At 43.6% G+C, this 16,024-nt stretch overlaps 1 protein-coding gene across 1 annotated transcript in view; it reads left to right on the top strand.

Annotated features, from left to right (window-relative positions):
• The first annotated feature begins 545 nt into the window (after positions 1-545).
• Positions 546-16,024, top strand: part of LOC122415760 (neuroglobin-like) — a 31,946-nt gene continuing 16,467 nt past the window's right edge. Inside the window, exons 1-3 of the mRNA XM_043428204.1 lie at positions 546-802; positions 13,596-14,535; positions 15,406-15,870. Coding sequence (XP_043284139.1) covers positions 15,686-15,870 — 185 coding nt within the window. The 5' untranslated portion in view covers positions 546-802; positions 13,596-14,535; positions 15,406-15,685. The remainder of the gene's footprint in view (positions 803-13,595; positions 14,536-15,405; positions 15,871-16,024) is intronic.

The following is a 16,024-nucleotide window of genomic DNA, read 5'->3' as shown; positions in this document are numbered from 1 at the left end:
CTCGTTGGAACGAAGACGACGAATAGGGAAACGCAAAAGCCACAAAATGTGAATTGACCCTTTCGCTCCATTTGGAGGATACAAAACGCCACCAATTAGAATGCGCCGCAACTGCGCTCCGAGGGCACAACACAAGGGAGTCGAGGACGGGAGAGCACGAGGAGAGACGAAAAAGGAGCGAAAGGATGAAAAGGAAGAGAGAAGGGGAGAAAAAAAAATTAATTTCTCGTCATGTCCGTTACGAGGAAGCGGGAGATCGCTCGAGGGATAAAAGGCCCGCGAAGGAGGGAGGACGCGAACGACGGGGGTGGCCAAAGACTTGTCTATCGCGGGGGCTGGCCGGAGTATCTGTGCCGGTTCTGATCATGGTGGAGGCGTCCAGGGGTGGCGCGCGCTTCGTTTTAACACACATGACTATGCACATATACATAAATGAACATTCGCATACGCGTGCACACGAGAAACGGCACGGTGAGCGTTGAATTGGTGGCGCAAGCGCGAACCTGGCTCTCATTATGAGCGCCCTCAGTCTCGGCTCGCCTGGGCTGTAGGCAACAACTCTCTCTCTCGCCCGACAACCCTTCGTGCGTGCACTTTTTCCCTCCCAGGGCAGTGTGACTGTTTGTGTATGTGCGCGTTTAGTGTCTCCGCGCCAACTACGAGCTTCGCCGTTGCAGGCTAATTTTTAACGTTTTTCCCTCTTTTTTATTATTGTTGAACAATGAAATAATATGTGGTGAAGGAGAAAGACGGTTACGAGGGGGGGCTTTTAATTGCTGATGATTTAGAACGCACACACGAGGTACGAGAACTTGTGGAATTTAACCCATAATTCGAGTCGAATCGAATCCAGTTTCTTTTCGAATCACCAGCACACTCGTCGCTACTCACGCCTAGTAAAGTTGTAAATTTATACTTCTTCTTGTTTCTCTATATCTAAAAGTATCTCCAATAAGGCTCTCGAAGCGCGCCGATCGCGAGAGGAAAAAATTTTGTCGCTCCCGTGCTGCTCATGCTCTTGTAGTAGCTTTGTTTCGCACACTGGCCTCGAGAATGTTAAAGGGTTGAGGAGGCGGGCTGCAGCGACTGGTGGCTGCTGAATACGACGTGGTTCGAATTAACGAGGAGAAATAGAGACGTAAGAACGCTCAGATGTACTCGGAAATCCAGGAGGGATACGTGCAAACACGCTGTCCATTATATTTCAGTGGATTATGTGTATCATGTTTGTTTCTCGATTTATGTGCTTGTAAAACACGATTCGACGCTGGAGATTTTCTCTGTAAATCATGAACACAACTGCGACAATGTCGCAACGGAGGAATTTCAACGAGAACGGGTTACAGGAATTCGAGAAAAATACTGCTCGCTTCCTCGAGGCATCGGTTTATCTGGTTGAGTGAGCTTTTTCATGTCGTTTCTCCGAGGAAAAAAGCTCGCTTACGCCCTCTCCAGCTTCCCGATTGTTTTTCCTTGAGAAAAAACACACACGCGCTAAGTAAACTCGCTCGCGCTCTTTCCGAATGAAACGCTAACGAAATTTCTGACACAGACGAATCGTTGGATCGCGGTTACTTGAAATCGCGGAGTCACCGATCAGTGAAAATTCTCGAGTGCAGAGATTTCTTCTTGAATTATGAATTTTTGGGAAATTTGGTTTTTTATTCAGTAGCAATAATTGAAATGGTGGAATTATAGTCGGTTTTACAAACCGAAAGAATTTGCTCGTCATGTGACGATGCACCGTGACCAAGACTTATTGCAGCAAGGGATTTTAACAAGGCGAGGAATACCGAGATGTCGAGGGAGGAAGCAGGGGCACTTTTTGACTTTTTTTCCATGCCCCGGTAATTTAATTGGCTCGATAAAATGTGTAGATTCTTTGCTATCGGTAAATTCGGGTGCTTTTATTTTTTGTGAATTTTCATTGGTGTCCGAGTATTTTAACAGCGGATTCGATGCTCATATAGGAAAAAGAGATAATTGAATAGGTTTTTCCGAGGCAGGCAGCTGATCGAGTTTCTCTTGAAATTCGTAGAATTTGCATCGATTTGCATTTATGAGTAAAACGATCGTTTCCACCATTTTCACAATGAATTAACAAGCAGCAGCCTTTGATGATTTTTGAATTGAAAGGAGTTCAGCGTGTGCGACGTGACTCAACTTTTCATTCGTCGAACTCAATTTAAGGGGGCCGGGTTGAAATTCCGAACGGTGAGAAATCAGAAGGCTCAAAAGTCCGAAAATCTCGCTAGTGCGGTATATCTATATATTTCGAGTCCCAGCTAGATTTTCGGACTTTTGAGCCTTCTGATTTCTCACCGTTCGGAACTTCAACCCGGCCCCAATTTAAGGAGACGAATTTACCTTTTTAGACTCTTTCATTGATTGTTAATAATGCAATATTTCGAATAAATTTTATTGGGAAGGATTTTAACGATAAATGAAAACGCACGGGCCAGAAATTTCGTTTCATTCGACTTTTTATATGCAGAAATATGTCCAACGGAATCGATAATCGAACGATGCACAGGAAAATATTTTTCTCATATTTTCACTCACGAAAATATTTACATCGGACTTTCAACTAGTAATTTCATCGATTTTTCCAACACAAATACAATCTTTATCGACGTTCGCTGTACGAATGTCCCAGAAAAATGTTACGTGTGCCCTAGCAAATACGTGACGCGATGATGCCTCGTCAGAATAAAAAATAAGCGACAGAAATTTTGATAAATTTTCAAGATTAGACGTAAGTGTCTCCCCCGAAAAGTCCATCGGGTCCCGCCCCCCCTCCCTTTCTCTCTTTCTCTCATTTCTATCCAGCCCCAATTTATTTCCCTTTTTTTTCGTACGAGGGAAAAATATAGCGCGAGTGATAAACGACGAAAAAAAATGCGTCCACGAATCTGACAATTTGATGTAGAAAAACCTGTTTCTTGAGCTAACTCATAAAGATCAATGAAATTTTTCCTTCCTCAGTGAACATTTTCAAAATCATATTTAATAATAAAGAAGGAAAGTAGAAGTTGATAGAAAAGGCTCGTGGAACAGAAAGAGCATTTGGTAGGAAGCACGAGTCGCGATTTATGGGGTTACTTAAACGCGTAAACACGCCCTCCTACTCACGAAATGATCATAAAACAGTCATACGGCCAGTGCAATAAGAATAAGTTAGTATTCAAAGGAGTCGAGGGATGCAATTCCTGAAGCCCCTTTTACAGCGCTTTTGCTCACGTTTATGCACATTTTTTATAACGCGCGTCTTTTTTCACCGATTTCGAGCCCCGGAACTTAATTCTTGAGCTATAAAAAGAGGATTTTTTTATTCCAAGATTAAAAACGACGGAGCATTCGTTCGAATTTATAATAGTTTTGGATCTGATTAAGTTTCGCTTTAAAATGAGATTGTATTAAGCTTCTCGCAGCTCGTGAATTGTGCCGGAGCGCATGCACCTCAGCTCAAACTCGGACAAAATATTATCCCGACTAATTAACACCGAAGAACTTTTCTACTGGGAAATGTGAATTTCCTTTTTCTCGGAATAAAATGCAATCGCAGCTGAAGAAATATGAGAAAAACGTGGAGCGAGTGAATCCAGAGAATCAAGCGTTCTTTTTTATATAAAAATGGGAGCGTAAACTCTGGAAAAAATTGTTATTAAACCGAACAGAGAACGAGCTGAAAATGCATGGAACGGGAACTGTGAATGAAAAGTATTATTGTCCGAGAGTAATTCGACCTACTAAATAGAAATAACATGAAAAAGGTGGATGGAAAAGTCGGAGGGAATTCTGAACCGAGAAAAATTCGCGTCCCAAATCAGATCGAATGGTCCATTGAAGTTTCGAACTTCCTTCAAATTTCGCGATCAATTTTTTCGTCGGATTTTCAACGAGCAGAGAACAACCTATTCGGATATTTTAAGACCCATAAAATTCTCTCCAGCGTATTTTCATGCGAACGACGAGACCGAAAATCTGGCCCGGATCGTCCCCAAAGTGTAAACACGATGGTAAAAGTGTGAAGTACCAAAAACGACTAAATAAATGAAAAGATTCAAAGTCCTCGACAATTTATATGCTTTCGAAAAGCCCCGGGGTCTCGGGCGCTCAGGCTCTTTTTCCATCCGAGCCCTGTGAGCGCTCGAGGCGTTAAGTGGGGGCTGTGCGGTGCAGACGCGGGGGCGGGGGCGAAAGGTTGCTGCCACTTCTGCACCCTCGAGGAACGGCAAGTTTCCTAGAGCGCTCGTCCTCATCCACGCCACCGCGCGAGTGTCTCTCGGCCCCCTCGTCATGTCCCAACTCCACGAATATATTCCCCACCAAAAGCTCACCCTCTAACCCACATACACGCCCAGGAGGAGCTCTGTCGTGCAAATGGGCTGTCCAGGAGCTCCGATGAGATCCAAATTTTCGTGCAAACAGTGGCCAACGAAAATGTTTGCATTCGCATTGAAATGGAGCAAAGACGAGCACTAAATGCGTGACGATCCCAAAAGAAGGGCATTTCGAGGCAATTTTTTCCGTCGAATCCTGCTTCCAACCACTTTCCAAGGTCACGTTTTCGCAGCCTGTTGAATCCGCCTCTGACTTACGAGCCGTTCGATCTCCGGGTCGACGACGTTCCACGACGTTTTATTTCGAGTTCGATATCCCAGCAATTCTCAGGGTTACAACGACCTTAATCAAAAACATTCTCCAAATAGCTGCAATATATCCCTGGTGAAAGTACGCTCCCAGGATGCAGCATCGCTTTCCGCACTCTCGCGAGAACGAAGCCAAAATACAATTAGACTTTTTGTTGCATACTCGAAACTGATGGCAAGCGAAGCCACGAGTAATGGCTCTCGGGTTTCATATCCGTGTACACACACACACGCGCACACGTCCGAACGGCTTTTCCGCCATAACTCTCTACCATGACGACTACCCTACCTTCGCCCTCAAAGCAGATGCATCGCTGTGACTGCATCTCACGAGCTTCTGGTATGCAGCTCTCGTGCACACAGTGTAACCCAAAAGTCTCGATCGACCTTCAGCAGCGAGAGGACTCCCAACATTTTTAGGAGATAATAAATCGCCGCGATTTTCGCGCATCATGAACCACGCAAATGAGGCATCCTGCGTTTCGACGCGATCGAAACCACGAGGATGAAGCGATTCTTCAAACCCTCGAGCCTCCGGCTCACCCGGAGAAAACTGATACGTTTCGTATAGTGAAGAATGCATAGTTTTTCAAGAATTTCCAAAGTGCTCAGGCACCGATCACAAAGGGCATTGTATTTTTCGAATTCTCCTATTTTTCCTCCCTCCAATTATAAACGCAGCTTTATGTCGATAGCAAAAAGTAACGCGCACGTGAGAAATATATTTCGTTTTCGAGTGTTATTCATCGTGTCAGATCAGCACTTACTGACGAGTGGAAATGCACTGTAAATCACAAATTTTCACTGTCAGCATAGTAAATTCTATGATAAATGCACGAATATAAACCGAATTCGTGTGACATTTCGCCATGCATTTAGTGTTTTTCTCAGGGTTGCCCGAGCATACTTGACAATACAAACGTTTGAAGTGTATGAAAAGATTTTTTACTATATGCTTATAGAGAAAAAGGCTCTTGAGTCTTTTGAATAAAAGGTATGGGTATTGGTCTTTTTGCTACCGTGGATAGAACAATTCTTATTACTGCTCTTCGAGTTAAAGCTGCAATCGAGTTAGAGGGGAAAAAAATCGCTGTGAAGGGCTCAACTATTTAGTCGAGTACCGACAACTAAATACTCTAACAATTTCGTCAATTTGACAGGATTTTACTGAACAAATGAAGTGTCTTCCAGACTTCATTGTCGCAAAATACTTAATGACGCACCTGAGTAATCGACACTTTCAGCAAAAATTAGTCTCTCAACCTCCCCATTGTCATTCGTTGTTTGTAAAATCTCGCAAATCAGCCATAAAACACCTCACCTTCAGGATTATTCGGTCGGACTGTTTTCAAGTAGTGTGAACACGGTTTCTCAGACACCCTGTTAATGCGCTCGCAGGGCGATGTGCATACGTGTATCAATATAACGCTGGAAAACCATCAATAATCGTACTTCGTATACAGCGATACTTGCTCGGTGTGGGGCGAGCTCTGACGGCTTGTACGACATCGATAACACACCTGATGGGCTATACAGGGCCTGGAGTGGAAATATGTAGCGCTTGAAGAGAGATATTACGTTGGTATTCGGTGCAATTTACTTTTTCGACCCGGATGCGTGTCTGGGAACCGGAACATTTTTTTGTCGGCTCAGCAAACCGAGAGTTGATGGGATTTCATTGTCGTATAAATTAACGAATTTGAGGGCTTACAGGAGAAGGAAATTTCGGCTGCCTTCATAAACAAACTCGTTCATCGATCGGACTAACGATTGCTGTTCGGTCGATTCCATCATTGCTGGGGTTCGAAAATAAATGAAAAACACAGCTCAAGTCTGTCCAGGCAAGAGGAGCCATTCACCTCCCGTGAATTGGTCGGTCCCTTCCGATGATAAGTGTCCATTGATCGACTCAATTAAATGAAGCATTTGACATTGGACACGAAGGTTGTAGAATCCACCAAATGGTTCGTCCAACCAAATGGATTTTATTCCCAAACAAACTCTTCGTTCAACTCGCCATTTGGTGAGGCTCAGAAAAAAGGATTTTGCTTCATCCACGTGGGGTGCCAAAACACAAATCATCGAGATGCTGTGACACGAATCCAGCATGTAGAGGGCTTGCTCGCGAGTGCTTTGATATCGAAAAAAGTAAGCAAGTCAAGGAACGGCAACTCCGGGCTACTCGATGAAGCTAAGTGAGCATCGAGGCATAAAAAATCTTGGCAGAGCCTCCGATTTTCGATGGATAGAGCATCCTCACAATGCAGACTGATACTCCAGAGGCAGGAAAACACTTTTCTTCTTTTATGCTTTCACTTGTTTTCCTTTGTGTTATGACGAGGGCTGCTGTTTCTTATTTCATTAGAAAACTGTCAGTGCCGAAATGAGGGGGCGTCATAGTTCTCACTTTATTCACGTCAAGACAGTGCGCCTGGGGATATTAGTCGAGGGTGAAAACTTTCCCGTTTTTTTGTCCCCATGCTTTTGCCACTGTGACGACCCAGAGGAATTCCCAAGAAGTCATTTTCACTCAGCGAACGAGACAGCAAATTTCTATGCATGTGGTTAGTCCATCTATAAATAAATTCCTCATACGTTCCTGCCTTTTCGTACACGTCCTCGATAACGCATTGTCAACTTCATTCGTTCGTCATCCACTTCCGTCTCTCTGTTCCCCTTGATCAATCACCGACAAATAAATACCCATCCAAGTTTCGTCCTAGGAGACTCTTTCTGATTTGTGGCAAGAGCGAACCCGCCGCTGGGTTCGTCAAGAATGCCGAAATAATACTTTGAGGGATCGCGATTACGATGAAATGGAATTTCGATGAAGGATTCGAGTCGATTCCACTCACCAAAGTACGAAATAATAAAGCAACACTTTTGCAACAGATTTTTTTCCAGATCAATCGCAACTTGGAGGCTTTGAGAGAAAAATATTGATCCAGTAACAAAAAAAAAACGATGTTCCAAGTATTTTTAATACCTTAACGTGAAAACTGTTTGAACCTTTCGATATTGAATGTCGCTAAATATTGCTTAATCCGAAATACTTTTTGACGTCACGCCCGCAGGTTTTGTGTTTCATGTCCCCCCCTCGTTGCCCCCCCCGATCATGTAACGCGCACAGCAGTAGAGGGGAAAAGGATAAATTTAGCTCAACGGAAATTTGATGGAATTGGAGATATTCGTGGTTTTCAAAGCCGAATGTTTGTTACGTGGGCAAAACTGTTGGGAGAATTTTTATACCGTTGAATCCTCATTATCCGGGGAAATTGATGCCAGACGCACAAACCCCCTAATAATAGCAAGAGCGGGGGCTCAACACCTGATCGTCCAAATAAACTTTGCGCAACGCCGACTCGCACTTTCTTTATCTCAATTTTTGCTCGCCGGATAAAAATAAAAGTTGAAAAAGCCTGCTGGAAAATAAATCGCGGCCTCATCAAGAGCTTTATTTAATGCGACTGTAACAACTGCTGAATTAAACGATCGGCCGTATAGGAGGTCGTACGTCAAACCGACTCAGTTCGCTGCTCCGATAACTTAATTGTTCCCGAGCTAGGCGGATTTCGCGTTTGTCTAATTAGCACGAAACATCCAATCTCGGAAAGCTCCTTCTGTATACGTACGTCCTCTGACGTAACCATAAACGCTTCGTTTCCCTCCCCCCCCCCCCCCCCCCCCCCTCCTTCCCTTCGCCTTTTCCTCACAATGCCTCGCTCCTGGCTATTTTTTATATCGAGCTTATTGGATCTCTCGCTGGAATTGAATTGCTCTTCAAACGAGTCTGATCGAATTCACTTGTTTCTCCTCCTTTCGTTATTCTCACTTTTCACATTCCCTGGCTCTGATTTACACTCGGGATAATTAATCCGGTGAATTACACTCGTGATCATTAGGACCATCGATTCTTTCGGAATTCACCGAGAATAAAGAGGAAAGAAGAAGCTCTGCTGAAAATTAATGGCAACTCACGAATCGCCTGCCCAAAAAGGTGCGAATGGATCAAAAAATCAAGGCTTCAATGGATTCTTTGGGCCTTTCTCCTTTTCATCGGTCTCCAAATTTTTAGGACAAGGCCTTTCACACTAAAATTAATGAAACTCGGGCCTTTCGGTCTCTCTTTTTTCATTTAACTCCCCAGCTTCGAGGACACATTTCTTCGGCTTTGACACTAGCTCAAAAAATGGATTTACTCAAAATTGAGTGACGAAACGAAATACTCGTGGAATCGTGTCAAAAGCAACAAATTATCGAGGTCGATGACCCATATTTTGTTCCTTTGACACCGTACCACCGGCTTCCTTTTCGTTTTGACATTCTCGAAATGGAGTCTATGCAGTAAGCAGAGAGAAATGAGCTCGCAAAGGATAACCTGATTTTTCCTCGTTCAGCTTTGTTCATTGATGTATCAAACAGGATATAAAATATTGATGCAGCAACGACGTATCGTCAGGGGATGGGCAAGGTTTTCTCCCCCTCGTGGTCAGAGAAGGTTTCGTATCCGCAAAGGGTCGAGAGGGATCAGCCGAGACTTTAATATTCCGTCCATTCGACTAACATCGATTGTGCTTGTTTGTTGAAAACGTAGTCGTCAAAAAACCACCGGGAGGATGAGTGATTGAAACGACGGGGACGAAAATCGTTGGAAAATGAAAGTCATGAAACTTGATGCTCGGCAAGGGGGGGGGGGGGGTAAAAATAAAAGCAGAAAATATGAAAATATTGCTGGGTAGAAGCAAAAAACGAAAACACTGAGAATACTCGAAAAAAGCAGAAATTTTGAAACGTGAATTTTTGCGGAGCACAGCTACTCGGAAATCCATCAGAATTTCGTTTTTCCAGCTCCAATTAATCGAACGAAAACGTACTTCATAAAAGTTCGTAATAAAATTGCTCTTTCCCCTACTAAAATGAAACAAGGAAAAGCGAAAAAGTTTTCACCCAAATGCAGAGCTCGTGCCCCGAATACTCGTTATAAATTTCTCCGTCCTCAATATCGAGCTTCATATTTTCCTCCATACCGCTCGGGGCCGAATTTATTCCCCGCGTATTTTACATCGTAAATAAAAACGAAAACGAAAACTCGATTTAAATGATAAAAAGAGGATATGACTGCACGCGCGTGGGAAATCATTCTCCGCGCTAGTATCTCCGGCGTGTTCGATCGCACACTCCATATTTTTCGATTTTTATGCCACTAAAAATATTGGAAGGAAAGTGTGCCCGCTTTTTTACTACGGCGGGCCACCCAAGGGGAAAATTTTAAACGTCGATATTGAGAGTATGAAAAAATATTGCTGGCATCAATCACATTCGAGTGCTTCACGACTAAACTGCATTATTTCCTCTCCCATAAACAAGAAGTGAGGAATTTTTGTTCATTGGGTAGCAGCAGTTGCCTGGAAATCTAACGAACAATTTTTCACGATTCCACACCAAATAAATAATCGACATTTTAAGGAATCTACCCTAATTAAACGGGCTAAAAAAATACTATTTTCACGAATTCTTTTTGACCTCTACAAATTATAAATACGGATATAAAAAGTGTCGGGCCTAAAAGATGGACTCTTAAAATACGCAAAAAAAATTATTTTCATTTTACTCAGTTTTCGTGGCGAAAAATGGGGAAGAAAACGGGTCCAAAAAAATGGGTGTGCGTTCTTGATAAAATCTCTGCTGGAATGGATGATCGGAGAAACAAAAGTGGTTTTAGATTCCAAATGGCTATAGCGCAAATGATAGGATTTTTTATTTTTTCAAAAATCACAATATGCCGGCCATTTTTCATCGTTTTAATGCAAAAAAAGAGTTACAAAAAACAGCCGAGTAAACGTCGCTCAAAAGTGCACTTGGACTGCTCAGATCTTTATAAAATTTTAATGCAATACTTTGAAATATTCATACTTTCGAAAGGTGCAATAAAATAATCGATTTTTTGAAAATCCTACGTAGGTCAGACCCCTTGAATCTCAATATTCGAAATATCTTCCCAACTGAATGTTCAAACGAACGAGCAACAATAAATTCAAAGAAAAATGAAACTCCACCTCGAAAATCCCAGCGAACAATAAACGAATCTTATTCCAAGATCTTCCCTCTGAGAACTTGGGAGTATCGCGTACAAGAAAACTTTGATAACAATCTGCCTCGAATTCGATCACTGTATTCGCGAATGGCTTTCCCAGAGAACTCAATATCCATAGTCTACATAATATTGAGTACACAAAGCCCGCCCTCGTGGTAACTTCTTGAGAAACCTCGATCGTGATAAGCGACTGTAGCGTTCGTATAACTTCTTGTTTATCCAATGCATTCGAAGTACACTCGAAACAAGTATTTAGAAAAGCTCTACAACTTTTCGCGACAGTGTAAACCGAACGGGAATATTTCACCTCCGAATGTGCTGATAACGCTGAAGCGATGCGACGTCCGAATGCTCCGAGATATCGAACCAGGAGACCGAAAAAATCGATAATTTTATAGCGAAAGAAACAAAATTTTATTTTTAGTGAAAATCGATAGCTTCTTTCCGCTGTTTTCACATGAAAACTCTTCAAGAACGACGATTATTAGGATTTGTTAGACAAAAATGTGTGAGCTCATTCCCACGGTCAGATTCGCTTAAAAATTAACGCGCTAATGATTTTTTCATGGGGTCTCAAAGACTCTCGTCATCGCGCCCCTGATTAATGGCTACTCCTTTCATTAAGGGCGTTTTTTCACGAGAAACAACGCCGCGATTCCTCCTGCTTCTTTGTTCCTCCCCCTCGAAACCCAGCAGCATTTCGTGTCGTTCGTCCCCCCGAGGGTTTTAGCAGGCCTCCGTCGAATTTGGGTGAAAAGTAGGTCAATCGAAATGCCGATTGTGCGGGGATGCTCGTGCAGGGTAGAAGCGCCGAAAAAATTGTTGAAGCTTCCGGCAAACGGAGCCGGAGAAAAAGGCGAATGCGAGGCAAGTCGATACGTCGAGGCTGGCGACTTTTATTTTTTCAACTTCCTCGTCAACGGCGACGTAACCGAAGTGCGGGATTAAGGGGCTTCGCGATGCTCCGATTCAGCTGAATCACGTAGTTAAAAATTCATTCGTTTTTTTCGTCATTCGATCCGGCGAGGACCAAATTCCAAAGCTCGGTCTTATTTTCTCGCCGGAATTTCGGACGACGTTTGTGTTCGATCGCAAAATGACGGGAGTCGCTTCTCCGCTTCGAACTCCATTGAATTAATCGAGCTTCTCCATTATTCAGAGATTTCAATTCTACGTTTTAAATCGTTTGGAGTCATTTGACTATTTTTTTCTATCTCTGCGCTCGGATTTCGATCCTCTCTCGCACTCTGGCCTCCGTACACGACATTCTACGGTTCGAGTACGTCGCGCACTTTTCAGACGTCTCAACTAAACGATAGCGTCCACTAATCTGTGAATGTAATCGAGAAAAGTAGGCGAACGAGCGGAGAGAGGGGGAGAGAGAAAATGCGAAAATCCGCATCGTCTGTTCTTCTCGTTTTCCTCGCGACAGACTTTGTCGCGCGACTGTCACGAAAAAAGGAGCGATATAGTCGAGTTTTAAAGCAGATTCTTTGCCTCGGTTGCGGGAGAATGGAAGCGAAGTGAAACAGGAGAGTCGAGGTGCCTGGGAATAAACTTTTCAGGTTATATTGATTCTGCGCTTGTAATTTTAGTAAATGCTACTGAATAAAGTATCAAGACACAAAACGGGATCCAAGTGGGTCGCGAAGCAATCTTTATCGCTGCGACGAGTTTTGAAAAGTGCTTTTTATTATTTTACAGTTCGACACCCCGGTTCGATGCTCAAAGTTCACATGTTCAAAGGTCTTCCCACTTATGGGAAAAACATTTTGAAGAAAAAGTAACTCGATGCGAAAAACCTCCGCGTACGAATTGGTCGAAAGAAGCTTTCAGAAAGCTCAAATGAAAGTAAAACGATGAGACGACGTTTTTTCCCGTCCATGTATTTCTCACGACGGTTCGTGACTTTTGCAATAAAGCACGAGGCTTCATTCGTGAAGTATTTTGGGAAAAAATGCACATTCGAAGTTCGACATACAACAGGAAAATTCGGAAAATTGTTCTTCTCTCGAAATCAGCCAGCCGCGATTCGAAAACATTGTCATTCGTGTGAATCCAAGGTGCAGGATTAAAAAATCCCCCGGATTTATTCAGCCCCATTTAGCTCGTTTCTTCCATCACGTTCTATTTGTTTTCACCGTTTCTTTCCTCCTCATTTTCTCATCACGGAGGCCACGCACCTTTATTTATGGAAATTACGAGGAGCCTGTGGCGATCCACTTTCGTTGTTTCCCCCCCGGCCCAATTATCACTGGGCGTTTGCACCCGGTCCCTTTGTCCGAATCCCAGCATCCCCTCGGCGGACGACTCGCTTTCCCGCTCCCTGGCATTCGATCTTGTTATCCTACCAAGACCGTCCACCAGCGTTTGCACAATTTCCCAAACAACTCTTGCTCCAGGCTTTTCTCTTCCATTATTCGTACAATTAAATCGTTCGAGTTAAGCGATAAACCAACACTCCGCAGTCAGCTGTTTGCTGGCAATATTTTTTATCGATATTTTCGCACTGGCGCCGGTTACTTCGGTTTATCGTGACAAAACGAAAACTCGGACAAACGGAATCCCGTTTCGGAATCGGCTGACCACAGTGACTGAAATAATAAAAGAGGGGGGAAAACTCATTTTTTTATATTTTTATCGAGTCGATATTCAACGAGAGTAAAGTTCGATTATTCTCGATGTTTGTTTTGATCGAAACTCCAATTAGCGTCTGTTTGTTTGAGCAATGAAATTTCGCTCGCGAGCGCGCTATTATTTAGATGAGAATTTCGGTTTGTACTGATATTCGAAACGGAAACGGAGCATCTGGACTGAGAATTTGGTGTTTTTGTTTTGCATTGTTACAGATCGCTTCCGGGAGGTTGTTAACGTTGAATTCAAGCCTTCGTTACCGCATGTGCGCTACACCACGGGCTGCGGCCCTCCATCGAGAGGGAATAGATCGCGAGAGTGGGAAGCACGAGAAGACCGGAAGCTGGAGAAGCCTCAGCGAGTCGTGGGCAACGAGATTATCTGAGAAGCTAGCGAAAAAAAGTTCCGAGTATCCTTCTTCCTGGAGCGCTTTGGACAACGATAAAAAGTGCACAAACGTTGGTGACTGAGCTTACGCATTGAGAAACGCGAGGGGGAGTAAAAAACTCATAAAATCGAAGGAATCTTCGTTGCCGCGAGAAGTACAATGAACTCGTACGTGCGGGGATTCGCCAAGGAATTGGGAATTTGCTATTCGCCTCACAAATTTACGAAATCGTCGCGTTCGAATTCGCAATAAATTGTGAAACGAAAAGATCGTAAAATTGCGTGTAAATTCCGGCGGTGCGAGGGAGCGTGTTTCTGAATTCATTCGACGAGGAAAAAGTGCGTGGACCGAGTGAAAAAAGGTGTCGAGAAAGGAAACTTCCGTTGCTAATATTCGATCGCGTAAATTCGGAAAATTATCAAATCAAATCTCGAGAAGCCGACGAGCTTTCAAGAATTTTCAAAAACACTGTCAAATTGCCCCCGCAACGAAAATGTCCCTAAAAAAAACGAAAAATTACGATTTCTGGTTTTTGTGATCACCGAAATCTCGGCTAACGAGGGGCCGTTCAATCGCTCGAAATTAGCGAATCTGCGGAGCCCGCAAACTCGTGAAACCATTTGTAAAGCCCCCCAATGATCGGCCCGAACATTCAACTTACATAATAGAGCAGCTCCCCGAAGATTTCATCCCCCATAAAGCAGCCTCGTCCCGTAGCTTCGCTGCTGAAGCAGCGATAACAGCGTGCAGCCATTGATGAGAATCACGTAAATGCTACAACGCGATAAACTCGCTCTTGTTTCCTAATTATTAATCCGACGGAATTTCCACTTTGTCACCTCCGAAAATGAAGCTTTCCCATTCGAACATCGAATGCTAAATCCGGGCGATGGCAAGCATCGAAATAAGTCAATATTGAAAGTTGATTTTTATTAATGAAAAAGCATTCGTTCAATCGCGCGTCACTTGCTAACGAATATCGATGAAAAAACCTCACGATTCGTTTGAAAAGTCCCGTCGAAACTGGGAGTAAAATCTTCCGAATTATCTCGAAAAAAAAAGTTTTCCCGGCACGCTGCATCGAGCTCCACTCATTTTCATTGCGGCGAAAAAAGTAAGAATAATTATTCTCGATTAAAAAAACATTATTGGCAAGTGCATACGCACAAAAGACTTTTCCCCCGTCATAAAGGCCCGAGGCTCGGATGATTTTTCGTTCGCATATGCGCACACCTGAGAAGAGAAAAAAGCGAATATCGCTCCCGTCTGCATGTGGGCTGGAAGAGAGGAAACGACAGAAATAAATTATTCTCGTGCGTACGCGCGCGCGAGCTCGGAGAGCTCGAGATCCCGTGGGAGGCGAGCTCTCTTTCCTCCTCGAGGCTTTTCCATCGAGGCTTCTCCCTCGGCTCGTAAATCCTCTCTCACTTTGGTGCGCACGTTGGAAAATTCTCGGGAGCATATCCGCCCCGAGAAAGATTAACTGCGACGAGGCATGTTTTCACTGTTTTTTTTCAAACGCGTATAAAATTGCTATTTTTACGAGATACTTAATATAAACGCACGAGTGACTTTTCATTCTTGCATTTAAGACGAATGAACGGTTATAATTCGGAATGAAAATCTTGAATTTTCAGTGAACGCTCAACAGAGTCGCCACCCTCAGTGAAAATCCTGGAGAAATCGAACTAATTTTCTCCCACATTTTGCCACTTTTTCAACCGATTAATCAACCACTCACAAAATGTCTCGCGGCTTTCGTGACACGAATTGACGACGAATTGCCAGTGGAAATTCACGCGTGTTCCGCGCCCGCGCGCTTCTCCAGTCGGTTTACAAACTTCGAGGAGCAAAGTTAACCCGAAAGCCTGCTCCCAACAAATATTCGCAAAAGTTCAACAAAGTGTCGTTCGGACCATGGGCTGCGAACTTAGCAAACTGTCGTCCTCGGCGATGCAGAATCGAGGCCGGGACAGCCCACCGCCACCGGCTGCAGTCGATCCCAGACTACCCTTAACAGCTAAACAAAGATACACGGTTATTGCGAGCTGGAGGGCTGTTTCGAGAGCGATGGAGCCGACGGGGGTTTATATGTTTGTCAAGTGAGTATGGAATTATCCTCAATTTCGAATTTCAAAAGCAGAATCGATTCCCGAATATTTTCACCTCATTTACCGAATATTTTCGCATTTCATTTAGCTTCGACGCGTCGAATTTTCGTGAGTTTCGTATCGCGCTGAAAACTCTGTTCCAAAG

The sequence above is a fragment of the Venturia canescens genome, chromosome 9, assembly GCF_019457755.1.
Source record: "Venturia canescens isolate UGA chromosome 9, ASM1945775v1, whole genome shotgun sequence".
NCBI classification, from domain to species: Eukaryota; Metazoa; Arthropoda; class Insecta; order Hymenoptera; family Ichneumonidae; genus Venturia; species Venturia canescens.
The sequence above is the reverse complement of the archived record's forward strand: the minus strand, read 5'-3'. Positions and strand labels throughout refer to the sequence as shown.